Source organism: Rhinatrema bivittatum, chromosome 13 (genome assembly GCF_901001135.1).
Source record: "Rhinatrema bivittatum chromosome 13, aRhiBiv1.1, whole genome shotgun sequence".
NCBI classification, from domain to species: Eukaryota; Metazoa; Chordata; class Amphibia; order Gymnophiona; family Rhinatrematidae; genus Rhinatrema; species Rhinatrema bivittatum.
Genome location: NC_042627.1, coordinates 20,345,052 through 20,360,195, shown reverse-complemented (window position 1 = coordinate 20,360,195; position 15,144 = coordinate 20,345,052). Strand labels below are relative to the sequence as shown.

The window sequence follows — 15,144 nt, the reverse complement described above, 5'->3', positions numbered from 1 at the left end:
TGTAGCCATCCAGCCCATAATACTGTGGCAGTACCATGTATAAATGGTATTCTTGTAAAGAAAGTTGTTTTGTTTGAAGGATGATACACAAATGCATAGTGATAATGAGAATTATCTGCTATTACAATTAATATATTTAACACATTTAGGAAAATTGAAATTCATTTTCCTTGGGGGATGTGGGTATGTTGAGGTATTTTCAGCTAATTGGGAGATCAAAGTCTGATTTTAAATGAAAGTGAAAAATGAGCAAAATAGTAAAATTCAGTGTAGTGAACTCCATATTAAATGTTCTAAGTTGAGTCTACAAGTTAAGATTAATTTTTATTTGTTTTGTTGGTGCTGTTCTATATATTTTTTTCTTATTGTACTTCTGGAATTGGGTGTTTGTTTTACCAGGTCAGTGATTTGGTACTTAGAAATCTAGACCAATGAGAGTTGTAAAGCAATGCAAAAAACAAAAACATATTTGAGTCTTTTTTTTATATATCAAATAGGATTCTGAGGCAATAAAGCTTTTTGTTTTATAGTCCTTCTACAGAATTGCCTGAAGCGCTTCATTTATTATGATTGATTTGATCATGCATTAGTAGTACCCCATAGAGCTACAATTTTCTTAAAATTGGCTAATTTGGTTATTCTGTTGGCACTACTGTTATTTAGTAAAGATGTATGTTTCCCCTCTTGCCTTGCAGAGGGATGATGCTTAGATCATGTTGTATAAATGATTTTTCTGTTTACTCATATTAGTAATATTTCAAGTGAAGCCATAGTATATTACAGTTCTCTCAATTTGATGTATTTTGAGAATGCCTTTAAATACCTTAGGCCTAGATTCATCTTTCCGCTATAAATGTAGCAGAATGATGAGCTGCCGTGAAAAAAAGGGGCGGGGCTATAGTGTGCAGCCGGCCGCATTGTGGCGGTACGGTTTCGCCTGCCGTGGGTGCAGCTGTGCCACACTATATCGCCCCCCATAGCACCAGGGCAAAAGGTGGTGCTATTTCCCACGCTACTACCAGCAATAATGTCCAAAACATTACCGGTAGCGGTGCTGCCCACCCAAACTCCTCCCAAACTCCACCACTTCCCCTAATTTAAATTTTTCTGCCGCAATACACCCATTATCGCGAGCGTTAGGGCATTATCACATGCGAAAACGCCCATCGCATTTTAGAAAATGACCCTATTAGTTTGTACAAATCTCAATTATAAAATGTTAGAAAACTGGATGACTTCATGGGTAGGACATGAAATGTTTTGTATACAGGTCTTATATTAAAATATAAGTTGCGCTGTGCCAGTTCTGAGTGGAAAGATATGTACATCACAGAAATCATTGCATAATTGCCATCTTAGTTGGGAGTTTTGACATAGTTGAGGATTGCTTGAGCATGGAATCTATATGATGCTTAGAATACTACTAATGATTCCTTTTTAGAAGAAACATTTCTAGTGAATTACACATGTTCTTTGGAGCCAAACAGTGGACATCATTTTCCTCTGTATGGTATTTTCCATCAGCACTGTTATACTACATATACAAATCCACATATTAAATCTCCAACTGAGCTGATGGGGGAAAAACAGTAAAGTAATAATAATAATCTGTTAACTGTTACAGTAGTAGTGATGATTGGGGTCCAGATACTATAAACTAACACATTACTAGTTAAAGGATTTTTCTTTAGAATTAAGTTTATATCCTTTCTTTTATCCCCACTTGACTTGATGCCACTGCTATAAAGATGAATTAACTACATTGATCTTTCAACCCTGATTGTACTTCAGTATGTTATGATACAAACATGTAACTTATAAACTTTGAATTATGCCTAAAGCCTCATATCCTTTTCTGTTCTTTGTCCAAGTTCTGAACCAAATAGTTACTTCAAATGAATGTGCCATTTCTATTAGTGCATTTAAATTGTATGGGTACAAAGCTCAAAATAAACCTTTTTCTGCTCATTTTGTCAGAATAAACATGGGATGATGGTGATCCTAGTGAGGATAATTCTGTAAATTTGATGATATGATTATGCTACTTTATTTTATTTATTTAAAAGACTTATATTCCACATCTTCTATTATTTGTCCTCTTACTATAGTGCAGAATTATAGTAGCCTTCTTGGTGATTCTAAGATGGGATCTACCTGGGATCAAATGCTTGTGTGACATTTTTGTTAGTCGAATAAAAAGTATCACAGCTTACAAAGATTCCAGTTTTATTCTTAAGAAAGAGATAACCTTAATATGGATGCTTGGGTCTGAAGTTCATCATAAATATTTATTTATATTCCACATTTTGGCTTTTCAGATTGGATTACATTTAGGTACTGTTGGGATTTCCCTGTCTCCAGAGGGCTCACAATCTAAGTTTGTACTTGAGGCAATGGATAGGGGGGAAAAACAGTAAAGTTTAAAAGATTTCATGTCGGTGGAAGATGAAAAAACATTTGTATATTCATCTTCCAACATGAAAAATTTTAAACCATATGTTTCCTTTAAAAGCCAATGGCTAATTATCTATCAGGAATTTCAAAACAGCACCAAAATGTTCTGGGGAATTGGTATGTAATAGTCAAAATATATAAGAAACACCCCAGTAAATTTTAAATTTTTGAAAATTATTAAATTATTATTAACAATTATCTGCTCGCAGCCAAGTCCTGGTTTAAGTGACCATTAAAAATTTTTTTTGAAAGGTCAACTGCAATGTGTGGTGAAACACTTGCAAGCTGCCTAATTTACTGAAACACAAAAATGTTTAAGCAAGTAGAGGAAGGGTTTCATATATAAATTTTTCAGCCCAACACAAGGTCTGCCAGATTTCCATGTATAATCATCAACCAATCCTCCTCCACCTGTTATATTATTTTTAACTCCGTGCAACCCTAGTGAAAACTGCAACACATTAAAATGTGTTGCAGTTTTCACTAGGGTTGCACGGAGTTAAAAATAATATAACAGGTGGAGGAGGATTGGTTGATGATTATACATGGAAATCTGGCAGACCTTGTGTTGGGCTGAAAAATTTATATATGAAACCCTTCCTCTACTTGCTTAAAAATTTTTGTGTTTCAGTAAATTAGGCAGCTTGCAAGTGTTTCACCACACATTGCAGTTGACCTTTCAAAAAAAATTTTTAATGGTCACTTAAACCAGGACTTGGCTGCGAGCAGATAATTGTTAATAATAATTTAATAATTTTCAAAAATTTAAAATTTACTGGGGTGTTTCTTATATATTTTAATTATCTATCAGAGCATTTCTTTTGAAAAATTATATCATTTTCTATTGGTGCTTTCATTAAGGGTAAATTTTCAAATTGTCTGCTTAGGTGCAAAGTCTGTGGGTAAAATTATTTCCTAATTTTCAAAGGGAAATTACATGCATACTTTACTTCTTAGACATTGCCGCATGTTAAAATGCCCTGCTTTTTTGCACAGGTAAACCTTTTATGGAAAATAATGCATGTAGATGCATGTAGATGCATATAGATGCATGGAAAATAATGCATGTAGATGCATGTAGATGCATGTAGATGCATGGAAAATAATGCATGTAGATGCGCAATATTTTCTGAACCCACCCAAAATACAATCCTGGGAATCCCTCCCCCTCAGTCCGCATAAAGTATGCATCCTATGGAATCTTTTATGTTCTTTTAGTTGGATTGAGTGAGGGAAGTTTTCGGGCAGCCAGTTTACTTTAGTAAATGTCTTTTGAAAATTATCCTCTAAAGCCTTTTGTCATTCACTTATTCTGGACAGGACAACTTTTGAGTAGAAATATGCCTTAATTACCATGTTTTCACAGGTCGTTGTAAAACATGCAAAAGAATTGTCATATGGTGGGATCAGAATCTTTAAAGCAGCGATTCTCAACCTGTGTGTCGCGTGCTACCCGGTCTCTCATTGCTCTTTTCTCCCCTTCCTCCACCGAGCAAGAGGCAGACATTCTTCCATTGCTGCCCGAGCTATCAGAACATTCAAACCCGGCTGGATGGGAACGGCAGCAGTGTTCATTGAAGCCGGCAACTGCAGCATGGCCTTTTCTTTTTCCCACCCCCCACAGCCCGGAAGAGGATGTGATGTGTAGCGGGGCACGTGGGAAGAAAATGCCATGCTGCATTAAAAGGTAGCGGCAGAAGCATTGTTCCCAAGCAGCAGCGCAGGCTTGGAGCAAAATCAGAAGTGGCTGGTGATCAGCAAGGGGGAGATGGCAGTGTTGGCTCCCATGGTCAATGGGATTCTTCTTTCTTGGGCCATGGAGGCTGCTGCAGCTACCATTTGTGCTTCAGAGCAGGGAGTGAGTGGGAATGAGAGCCAGCCAATGTATAAGTAAGAGAGGGCATGTGTGTGTTTGAAAGCTTGTGTGTAAGTGAGATAGAGAGAACATGAGTGTGATTGAAAGCCTGTGTATAAGTGAGAGAGAGCATTGTGTGATTGAGAGAGACTGGTCAGAGAGGTGATGTGTATGTATGAAAGAGACTGATTAGGGAGGTGACAAGTGTGTGTGTGAGAGAGAGACTAGTCGAGGAGATGATTGGTGTGTGAGAAACAGAACTGATCCTGAGAGTGGTGTGCATGTGTGAGAGAGAGAGACTGGTGGCTGTTCCTAAGGAAGAGGACCATGAGGAGGACAGCTGTAGCAGCTACTGTTGTGTCTGGTGTGTTCTACTGTCCTGCAAGGGAAAGGAGTAGGAGAGCTGCTGGAGAAGGCACGTAAAGGTAGCTTTGTAAGTTAATTTTTCTTGATTGACTGCCATTTTAATTATTGGGCATTATGTGATGTCTGCTGTTTTGAAATATTTTATTGGTGGTTGGAGAATTTTTAATAATTAAGAGTTTTTAATTGTTAGATGTTCTATTCATCAGCTGTTTTGAAACATATTATTAGTATAGTTTTACAATTATTTATGTGTGCAGATCTATAGCAGCTTGGCTTGTTCTGCTTTCCTAATTGGAGATGTATTGTTGTTTAGGGCCTGGTTTAATGTTGCCTTTTTATAGGTAGGGTTGTTACCGTTTGAGTGCATGCCATAATGCAGGTGTAATTTTGTGTGGATTAGTTTGTGTGCTTTATTGCAGATCCTGGTACTATGTTAGGTGCTATATTTCTGTTTCTATTTCTTCAGCTTTGTACTGCATGCAGAGTGGCTTTTTTGGATTTCAATTCCAGTTTCTGTTTTCATATCTGTAATTTGTGGTCTTTCTGTACTTGGAGAAGGTCAGTTCTGTATATGTAACCTTATTTGAATGTTTTCTCAATAGGATATGCATTGGTGATAAACTGCTGTCTTTTTATAAGCAGGGCTATTGTGCCTGGTAGTACATAAGAAAATAAGAAATTGCCATACTGGGTCAGACCAAGAGTTCATCAAGCCCAGCATTTTGTTTCCAGCAGTAGCCAATCTAGACTACAAGTACCCGGCAAGTGCCCAAACACTAAGCATATTCCATGCTACTGATGCCAGTAATAGTAGTGGCTAATCCCTAAGGCAGCTTGATTAATAGCAGTTAATGGACTTCTAGAAGAACTTATCCAAACTTTTTTAAACCCAGCTACACTAACTGCACTAGCCACATACTCTGGCAACAAATTCCAGAGCTTAATTGTGCATTAAATGAAAAAGAATTTTCTCCGATTAGTTTTAAATGTGCTACCTGCTAACTTCATGGAGTGCCCCCTAGTCTTTTATTATCCGAAAGAGTAAATAACCAATTCGCATTTACCCGTTCTAGACCTCTCATGATTTTAAAGACCTCTATCATAACACCGTCTCCTCTCCAAACTGAACAACCCAAACCTCTTTAACCTTTCCACATAGCGGAGACATTCTATCCCCTTTATCATTTTGCCCTTCTCTGTTCATTCTCCAATGCAGCTATATATTTTTTGAGATGCGGCGACCAGAATTGTACACAGTGCTCAAGGTGCAGTCTTACCATGGAGCGAATCGGAGGCATTATGACATGTTCTGTTTTATTAACCATTCCCTTCCTAATAATTCTTAACATTGTTTGCTTTTTTGAATGCTGCAGCACACTGAGCTGACAATTTCAATGTATTATCCACTATAATGCTTAGATCTTTTTCCTGGGTGGTAGCTCCTAATATGGACGCTAACATCGTGTAACTACAGCATAGGTTATTTTTCCCTATATGCATCACCTTGAACTTGTCCACATTAAATTTCATCTGCCATTTGGATGCCCGGTCCTCCAGTTTCTTAAGGTGGTCTTGCAATTTATCACAATCCGTTTGTTATTTAACTACACTGAATAATTTGTATCATCTGCAAATTTGATTATCTCACTTGTATTCTTTTGCAGATCATTTATAAATGTATTGAAAAGCACTGGTTCAAGTACAGATCCCTAAGGCACTCCACTGTTTACCCTTTTCCACTTTGAAAATTGACCATTTAATCCTACTCTGTTTCCTGTCTTTTAGCCAGTTTGTAATCTACAAAAGGACATCACCTTCTATCCCATGACATTTTAGTTTTCTTAGAAGCCTCTCATGAGAGACTTTATCAAATGCCTTCTGAAAAACCAAATACACTACATCTACTAGTTCACCTTTATTCATTGAAGCAGATTTGTGAGGCAAGACTTCTCTTGGATAAATCCATGCTGACTTGTTCCATTAAACAGCTCTGTTGCTGTTACTGAGATAACACTAGAATATATTTTTTGTATGGTGAGTTGTACGGGTAATGTCCTAGTTCTGCTTTATACCCATTGCTGAGGGTCGGGGTGAGGGGTGGGGGTTTTCTGTGGATGTAGAGTGTACCTTTACATTTAGCTTTGTGACTGTCATGCATGTGAGAACCATCTATTAGATGTGTCCCGACAGAAAAAAGGTTGAGAACTACTGCTTTAAAGAGTGATATCCTTTAACACACACAGTCTTGTGTCTACAAGTTGTGTTTAATCTCGTACCTTCTGTGCCATGAGTACAGTACCACATGCTAGCTTGGCAGACTAACACCAGTCATCTTATGAGGAGTGCCAGGAACTCTTATGATGCTCTTCCTCCCTCATTATAATGCAGTTCATGTGAAATTAAATTGGGCATGAGATAATGATCTCTGTTCCCTGTGTCTGCTGGTTTTCCTACTTCTGTGGAATTCATCATATCCCTGACCAGCATTTGTGTCATGTCTGAAGCACGTAATTGGTGGTTGGTTAAGGGATGTTTAGAAGAGCATGAAGACAATGATAGAAACAGGTGTGCTGGTCAAATTATCGAATTAATTAAAGCTAAAATGTATATAAAAAAAGGAAAAATTAACGAAATGTAGTCAACGTTGTCTTTTGTATTTAGCAGAATAAGAGGTATCTGCTTTATTGAAGTAAAATACAGTTTATTAAGTAACCATGACCCCCATGCCTTGCTTATAAACAACTACTTTCTTCCAATTCTGATAAGGCAGTAGGTAAGAAATATTGCTGCTTTACAGAGGCACTTCAAGCGGAAGTGTCTTTTGAAAAATGTATTATTGTGTAACTGGGTACTGGTAGTACTGGCAGAAAGAGCTAATATAATACAAGAAGCCATGGCTGGTGCAATGAATGATGGCCAGGAATATGTGGAAAAGATGAGAGATCTAGCAAAGCTTGAGGAATGAACTAGAGTCTGGCAGCTAAGATGTAATGCAAAAAAATATAGGCATGCATTTGGGCAAGAAAAAAACTGAGCAGTACAGTCTAGGGAGTGAAATAATTCTGTGCATGAAAAAAATGGTATCTGGGCGTGATGATATATGGTGTTCTCAAGATGGACAAACAGTTGGATAAGATGATGGCAAAAGCCAGAAAGATGCTTGGGTGCATAGGGAGAGGAATGATTAGCAGAAAAAAGAGGTGACATTTCCCCTGTATAAGTCCCTGGCGAAACCTCATTTGGAATACTGTGTACTGTTCTGGAGACCACACCTTCAAAAGGATATAAACAGGATGGAATCAGTCTAGAGAGTGGTTTACTAAAATAATCAGTGATCTTTGTTATAAAGCACATGGGGACTGACTTAAATATCTAAACATGACTACTCTAGAAGGGAAATATGATGGAGTTTTAAATGCCTCTGCAATAATGCACAGAAGGTGGGTTTGTTTCAGTGGAAAAGAAACTCTGGAATGAAAAGTCATGGGATGAAGGTGAAAGGGGTTAGAATTAGGAGTAATCTAAAAAAGTATTACTGTATTTTTCGTGCCAAAAGACACACTTTTTTCCCCCAAAAGTGGGGGAAAAATGTCTGTGCGTCTTATGGAGCGAATATAAAAAAAACCCCTAAAAAAACTAACTACAACCCCCACCCTCCTGACCCTCCCCCCCCCCCCCAAGACCTGCCAAAAGTCCCTGGTGGTGGTCCAGCGGGGGTCCGGGAGCGATCTCCTGCACTAGGGCCGTCGGCGCCATTTTGATTACTGCCAGCCGACGGCCCACGTGCAGGAGATCGCTCCCGGACCCCCGCTGGACCACCACCAGGGACTTTTGGCAGGTCTTGTGTGTGTGGGGGGGTGTAGTTAATTAAATTTAAAGGGTTGGGATGGGTTTTTTGTGTTGTTTTTTTTTGGGGGGGGGGGGGGTTCCACAGAAAGAGAATGAAAAAAGTTTTCTGATCTGGGGAGTAGACCGAAATGGCCCTCCCCGGACCTGAAAACAAAATGGGGGCAAAAAAAAAAGGGTTATGCATTCCCCTAATTTGCTTCATAAGATGCATAGACGCCTGGGAACAAAGCCGGTTTAGCACACCATTTATTTATTTATTTTTTAAATTTTCCCCCTCTGAATCCTAGGTGCGACTTATGGAGCGAAAAATACGGTACTTTACAGAGAGGGTGGTGGATACATGGAACAGTTACTTGTAAACCGATGCGATGTGCAAACGGATGTCTGTATATAAAAGGTTTTAAATAAATAAATAAATAAATAGGCTTCTGTGTTGGGTGATGGAGGAAAAAAGCACAGTATCTAAGTTCAAGAAATCATGGGACAATCACAGGGGATCTCTGAGGGAGTGGTGGGATTGTAGAAGTGAACGGTTGCATGGCTTGCAGACTAGGTAGACCATACGGTCTTTCTGCTGTCAGATTTGTTTCTACGTTTAGCTGCCCTTGTACTTGTTTTAGATATATTATTGAGCAGCACTTGATGGCACAATAATTATTTCTGTAAAGGATGCCAACTTCACATTATTTTTTCAAAGGGTAACCTAAGCATACATTTTTTTTTTTAAAGATGCCTTACTATGTGAATTTTCTAGGAGCTTCCAGACTGCTACAATGAGTAAACTTTTCAAAATGCCATAAAAGTGTCATGATTCATTACTGTCATTGTTTTATATTTTTATAAAAGTATTGCATTGATTATCAAATTTTACCATGTATTTTTGTTTTTTTTTTCACAGGATCGGGTATGAGAACATTCACACCATTTTATTTCCTGGTGGAACCTGCTGACACACTTTCAATTCGAGGATCATCTGTTGTTTTGAACTGTTCAGCTTATTCAGAACCTGCTCCAAAAATTGAGTGGAAGAAAGATGGGACTTTTCTCAGTTTAGTATCTGATGACCGTCGACAGCTGCTGCCAGATGGATCTTTATTAATAAATAGTGTGATGCATTCCAAACACAATAAACCCGATGAAGGGTATTATCAGTGTGTAGCAACTGTGGAGAGCCTAGGAACCATAGTGAGCAGAATGGCAAAGCTCACAGTAGCAGGTGAGTCCTTTTAAAGTCATATGTTGCAGCTTTGTTCATTATCATACCTGCTTTTTGAAATGGGTGAAGGAAGAACCCATAAAATTAATACTTTATCTGTTGCCTCTCCCCTCACCCCCAGCTAAATCTAACCATTGGACTCTTCTAATTAGCAAGTAGAACGTGGCGAAAAACCTCACACGCATGTAGGGATGGGAAAATAGGGACTGGATTGTGTGCACTGATTCTTGTAGACTATAATGAAAGTGACCTATTGTAGAATTATTGGACATAAAAACCAGAATAATAGAGATACAAAACAAATTAAGATTGATGTGGTGTCTTGAAAGCATTTCATGTGTAGAAGAGTGTGAGAGGAAAAGCAATGGAGAAGAGTTGCCAGAGTACATTGTCTCCCTCCCTTTAAGAAGGTTGTAGTGTCAAAGAGAGGAATTATGGAGCTATTTGGTCTTGTAAGATAGCTTGGAATTGACAATTTTTTATTTGTTTTAATAGAGTGCTCAGATGAGAGTATAGCTACTTCAATCACATTAAGGAGCAGATTTTCAAAGGGGTACGTGCGTAAGATATGCGCGTACTCCCCGAAAACCTGCCCCAAGCTCCTCCTGCGCACGCCGAGCCTATGTTGAATGTCGTGGCGGTGCGTCACCCGGGGGCGGGGCCATGGGCGTGGTTCCAGCCCATGGGCGTTTCGGGGCGTGGCCGAGGCCTCCAAAACCACTCCTGGGCTGGGGAATCGCGCGCGAGTTACACCTCAGGCAGGCGTAACTTTTCTAACAAAGGTAGGGGGGGATTAGATAGGGCTTGGGGGTGGGGAAGGGAGGGGAAGGTGTGGGGGGTGGTGGGAGGGAACAGAGGCAGGCTGCGCGGCTCGGCACGCACAGGCTGCCGATTTTGGGCAGCCTTGTGCACGCCGACCCCGGATTTTAAAGGATACGCACGGCTACACGCGTATCTATTAAAATCCGGCGTACTTTTGTTTGCGCCTGGTGTGCGAACAAAAGTACGCACGGGCGTAGTTTTTAAAAATCTACCCCTAATTGTGACTTTTGCACTGGATCCCAATCGGGACCTGGTTTTGCACTTTTTTTTTTTTTAGACATATAACATGAAAATACATATATCCCAATGCGTCAGAGGTCACGCAAAGGAAAATGAAGTTATTCTTATCAGTGCAAGTTAGAGTAATATACCAGAGTACTCCTTTTCTTTCCCTCAAATTTCCATGTAAATCTTTAGTTAAATATCAAAATACTAACTTGTCTTTTTTGAACTACCCTGTTTCTTAGTGAGAAGATTGTAGAGGAATTCCAGTCTCCCAGTGCTTCTGTTGGTTGATCTTCTTGTTAGAAATTAGGGGTCTCAAAAGCAATGTGACCTTCCTTTTTGTACCATTTTTTTTGTTTCTTTTAGATTATTTAATTTTTCCTGTGTATTGAGACTTGGATCTCTCCTTGGTGAACTGGAGATCTTGAGTATTTATTTTGTTTTCTTTATATTGGTGAAGGTATTTAAAGTTTTTGGATTACTTATGTCTTTGTATCTCAAGATGTTTTCTTGTTATGATATTGTAAAATTGCATAAATGAGCAGAGGAGGGAACAGAAAACATTGGAAAAGGGAGTTAAATTGTCATAACATAAGAAATGCCTTGTTGGGTCAGATCAAGGTCTATCAAACACAGCATTCTGTCTCAGACAGTGGCCAGTTTGGGTCTCAGATACCTGTCAGATCACCAATAGTTGATCTATTTCTTGTATCACATTCTCAGGGATAAATGCTGGCTTTCCCAAGTCTACCTGGTTAATAACTGTTTATGGACTTTGTCTTCTGGAACTTGTCCAATCTTTTGAACCCCACTATCAGGTCGATACAGTACAGTGTGTTCCGACGGAGCGCACTGTTAACCTGCTCTTGGACGCGCATTTTCCCTTACCCCTTATTCAGTAAGGGGCGGAAAACGCGCGTCCAACACGCGGCGCCTAATAGCGCCCTCAACATGCAAATGCATGTTGACGGCCCTATTAGGTATTCCCGCACGATATAGAAAGTAAAATGTGCAGCCAAGCCGCACATTTTACTTTAAGAAATTAGCACCTACCGGCACCGGGAAAGTGCACAAAAAAGCAGTAAAAAGTGCTTTTCTGTGCACCCTCCGACTTAATATCATGGCGATATTAAGTCAGAGGTCCTGAAGGGTAAAAAAAAAAAATTAAAATTAAAATGGGCTGGCAGCTGTCGGGCCGAAAACTGGACGCTCAATTTTGCCGGCATCCGGTTTCCGAGCCCGTGGTTGTCAGCGGGCTCGAGAACCAACACCGGCAAAATTGAGCATCGGCTGTCAAACCCGCTGACAGCAGCCGCTCCAGGCTAAAAGGAGGCGCTATGGACGCGCTAGTGTCCCTAGCGCCTCCTTTTGCCTGTTTCTACCGCACCACCTAATTTAAATATTGAATCGCGTGCACTGGCGAGTGGCCGGTGCGTGCGCCGGGAGAGTGGGCGTTCGTCTGCTCTCCCGCGGACTTTACTGAATCGGCCTGTAAGTTAGTTACCTTGACCACATCCTCTGGCAGCAGATTCTACAGCTTGATTATGTGCTGAGTGAAAAAATACTTCCTAATACTTGTTTTAAATCTGCTGGTTGCTAGTGTCGCCTAGTCCTTGTGCAATTTGAAATGGTAAATAGCCATTCCGTATTTTTTTTATAAAATTCAATCATATTCCCTCTGTTGTCTCTCTTCTAAGCTAAAGAGCCCTAATCTGTTTAGCCTTTCTCCATAAGGGAGCTTTTCTATCCCCTTTATCATTTTTGTCACCCTTTTCTTTTTTTTTCTGTTCCTTTTTGTAGTTGCTATTGTTTGAATCTTATTTCTGAGAAGAATATAGCTTTCTGCAAACAGTTCATGTACATATTTAATTACATGCTTTGTGCATACAGGAACAGCAAGTAAAATTTCAAATAAACCAAAGCAATTTAAAGCAAAAGAAAAAAATTGTCCATGAATTAATTTTCTTTCATTTCTCTAATGATCTGTTTGCCAGCCTTCCTGACAATTTTTTCTTTGACTAATAAATTACTCGGGTTAATGAATTCATCCTGGATAGCACAATCATCTCCCTTCCTTGCTGTTGGTTGCCATTTATATTCAGATGTTGTATCTATTAAATAATGATGTACAGTGCGACAGAGCAGAAACCTGGTGGCGCAAACAACCATTTCTTTTATTCCTCCAGTTACTGTAGCATCCCAAAGAAACTAAAGAAATTAACCCATTTGTACTATTGTGAGATCTTTCAATTTGCATCTTTTTTAGAAGAATGATTATGCACCAATTACTATTTTAGTTTAATGCTCAATAAATGTTTGACAGCTCAGCGTAACGCACAAATTGCTTTTTTTTTTCTGTCTTTACATAAAAAGCTCAGTGGATTACAGTCTCACATAAACTAAAATCGTATAACAATCATAAAAAAGTAAAATAATAAAACATACTATAACATTCTTAAAATAAAAATAATCCTTAAAGTAAAATTCATGATAAAAGAAGAACCATAAGAATATAAGAACTTCCATCCTGGTTCAGACCACAGGTCCATCAAGCCCAACATTCTGTTTCCAACAGTGGCCAATCCAGGTTTTGTAATAGGAATAATCTTTCCATCATAATACTGTTTAACTTATTTTTCATTGGAGGGGGAAAGAGCCAACAGTTGTCTTTATTGTTCTAATATCTTTTTATACCCTTATAGTTAGAGATCACAGACTTTGAAAATATATGGTTTGGTTCTACAGTATTGAAATGGCAGACTATGCTTACAAAATATTGTAATCGTTATGCTCTCTTAATTCTTATATTCTTCAGAGTAATAGCTGTGTTAGTCTGGTGAGGCAAAAATGACAAAAGGCGGATGGCACCTTATAGACTAACCAATTAATTGAGGCATGAGCTTTTGAGGACAGAGTTCACTTCATCAGATGCATGCTCAATAAGGCACAAAGTTCTAGAAACTTTGACATAAAAGTTCTGGGCCAGGCTCCATTGGATGATGTCACCCACTTGAGTGGACTGACAATCTCCTGTTTATATGCTTATTATTTATGGAAATTATCTCTTTCTGCTGTCTGTAATATGTGCAGAATTCTTTTTTTATATACTCCATATTCATAACTTCCAATTCAATCCCAAGGCGCTCTTCACAATGGTCTCCAACCTAACCAACTCCACCCCCACACAACCTACTACTCCCACTACAAAAAATCACTGCAATGAACTGGCGCACTTCTTTCAAAACAAAGTCTCTTCCCTTACAGCACGCTTTTCGTCCAACCCAGACACTGTGACCCCTACCTTCCTCAAGCTCTCTGCTACCCTCTCCTCCTTTGACTCATCCTCGTCCCTTGAAATTGAAAACATATAAAAAAAAAATGAGACCCTCCTCCCATCCCTACCAAACTCCTCCTAGGTATTCCCAAAACCATTGCCAAACCTCTCTCAACTATCTGCAACTGTTCCTTAGAACAAGGCACAGTCCCCAATATTCTAAAACAGGCTGTGGTGAAACCCATCTTTAAAAAACCTAGCCTTGACCCTGCTGTCTTAGCCAATTTCAGACCTATCTCTAACCTCCCATTCCTATCTAAAATCTTGGAAAAACTAATCAACTCTCGACTCTCTGATGACCAATGCCCTCAGAAAATGGGAAACTGCCCTATCAGATATAAGCGCACTCCTCACCAGCATCAACTTAGCCATCAATCCTGACAAAACCGAACTCATGATAATCTCTCCCAACAAAGGCAACAACAAAGAATCCTCCACACTCTCACCTCTCCCTTTAGCCATCTCTACTGAACATGTCAAAAACCTAGGCGTCACTATTGACAGCCATCTTAATTTTAAAAAACATATCAATAATACTATAAAAGATGGATACTTCAAACTGCATACCCTTAAGAAACTTAAACCCCTCCTATACCAATGTGATTTCCGCACAGTGCTGCAATCCCTACTATTTGCTAAACTCGACTACTGTAACGCCCTTCTGTTAGGCCTCCCCAATTCCACCATCCTACCGCTGCAAATGTTACAAAATGCTGCGGCCCGTATCCTCACCAATACTAGAAGGTCAGATCATATCACTCCCATACTTAAAGAATTGCATTGGCTACCAGTTGCTCAAAGAATCACCTTCAAAGTCCTATCTCTAATACATAAGACCCTATACACTGAGAACATGAACTGGCTCAATAACGCAATACAGTTCCGCAAACACTCCAGAACCCCCAGACCGCAACACGCAGCTACACTCCAATTACCCCCTCACAAAACTACCAGACTCGACACAACCAGAAAACGTGCCTTTGCCTTAGCTGGCCCCTCCTGCTGGAACAGTTTGCCACCTGA

The 15,144-nt window shown here is 39.4% G+C and overlaps 1 protein-coding gene across 12 annotated transcripts in view; it reads left to right on the top strand.

Moving 5' to 3' along the window:
- Window positions 1-15,144, top strand: part of NEO1 (neogenin 1) — a 598,116-nt gene that overhangs the window by 153,333 nt on the left and 429,639 nt on the right. For all 12 annotated transcript variants that reach the window (XM_029574457.1, XM_029574458.1, XM_029574456.1 and 9 more), the window contains exon 2: window positions 9,423-9,740. In XM_029574457.1, the coding sequence (XP_029430317.1) occupies window positions 9,423-9,740 (318 nt within the window). The remainder of the gene's footprint in view (window positions 1-9,422; window positions 9,741-15,144) is intronic.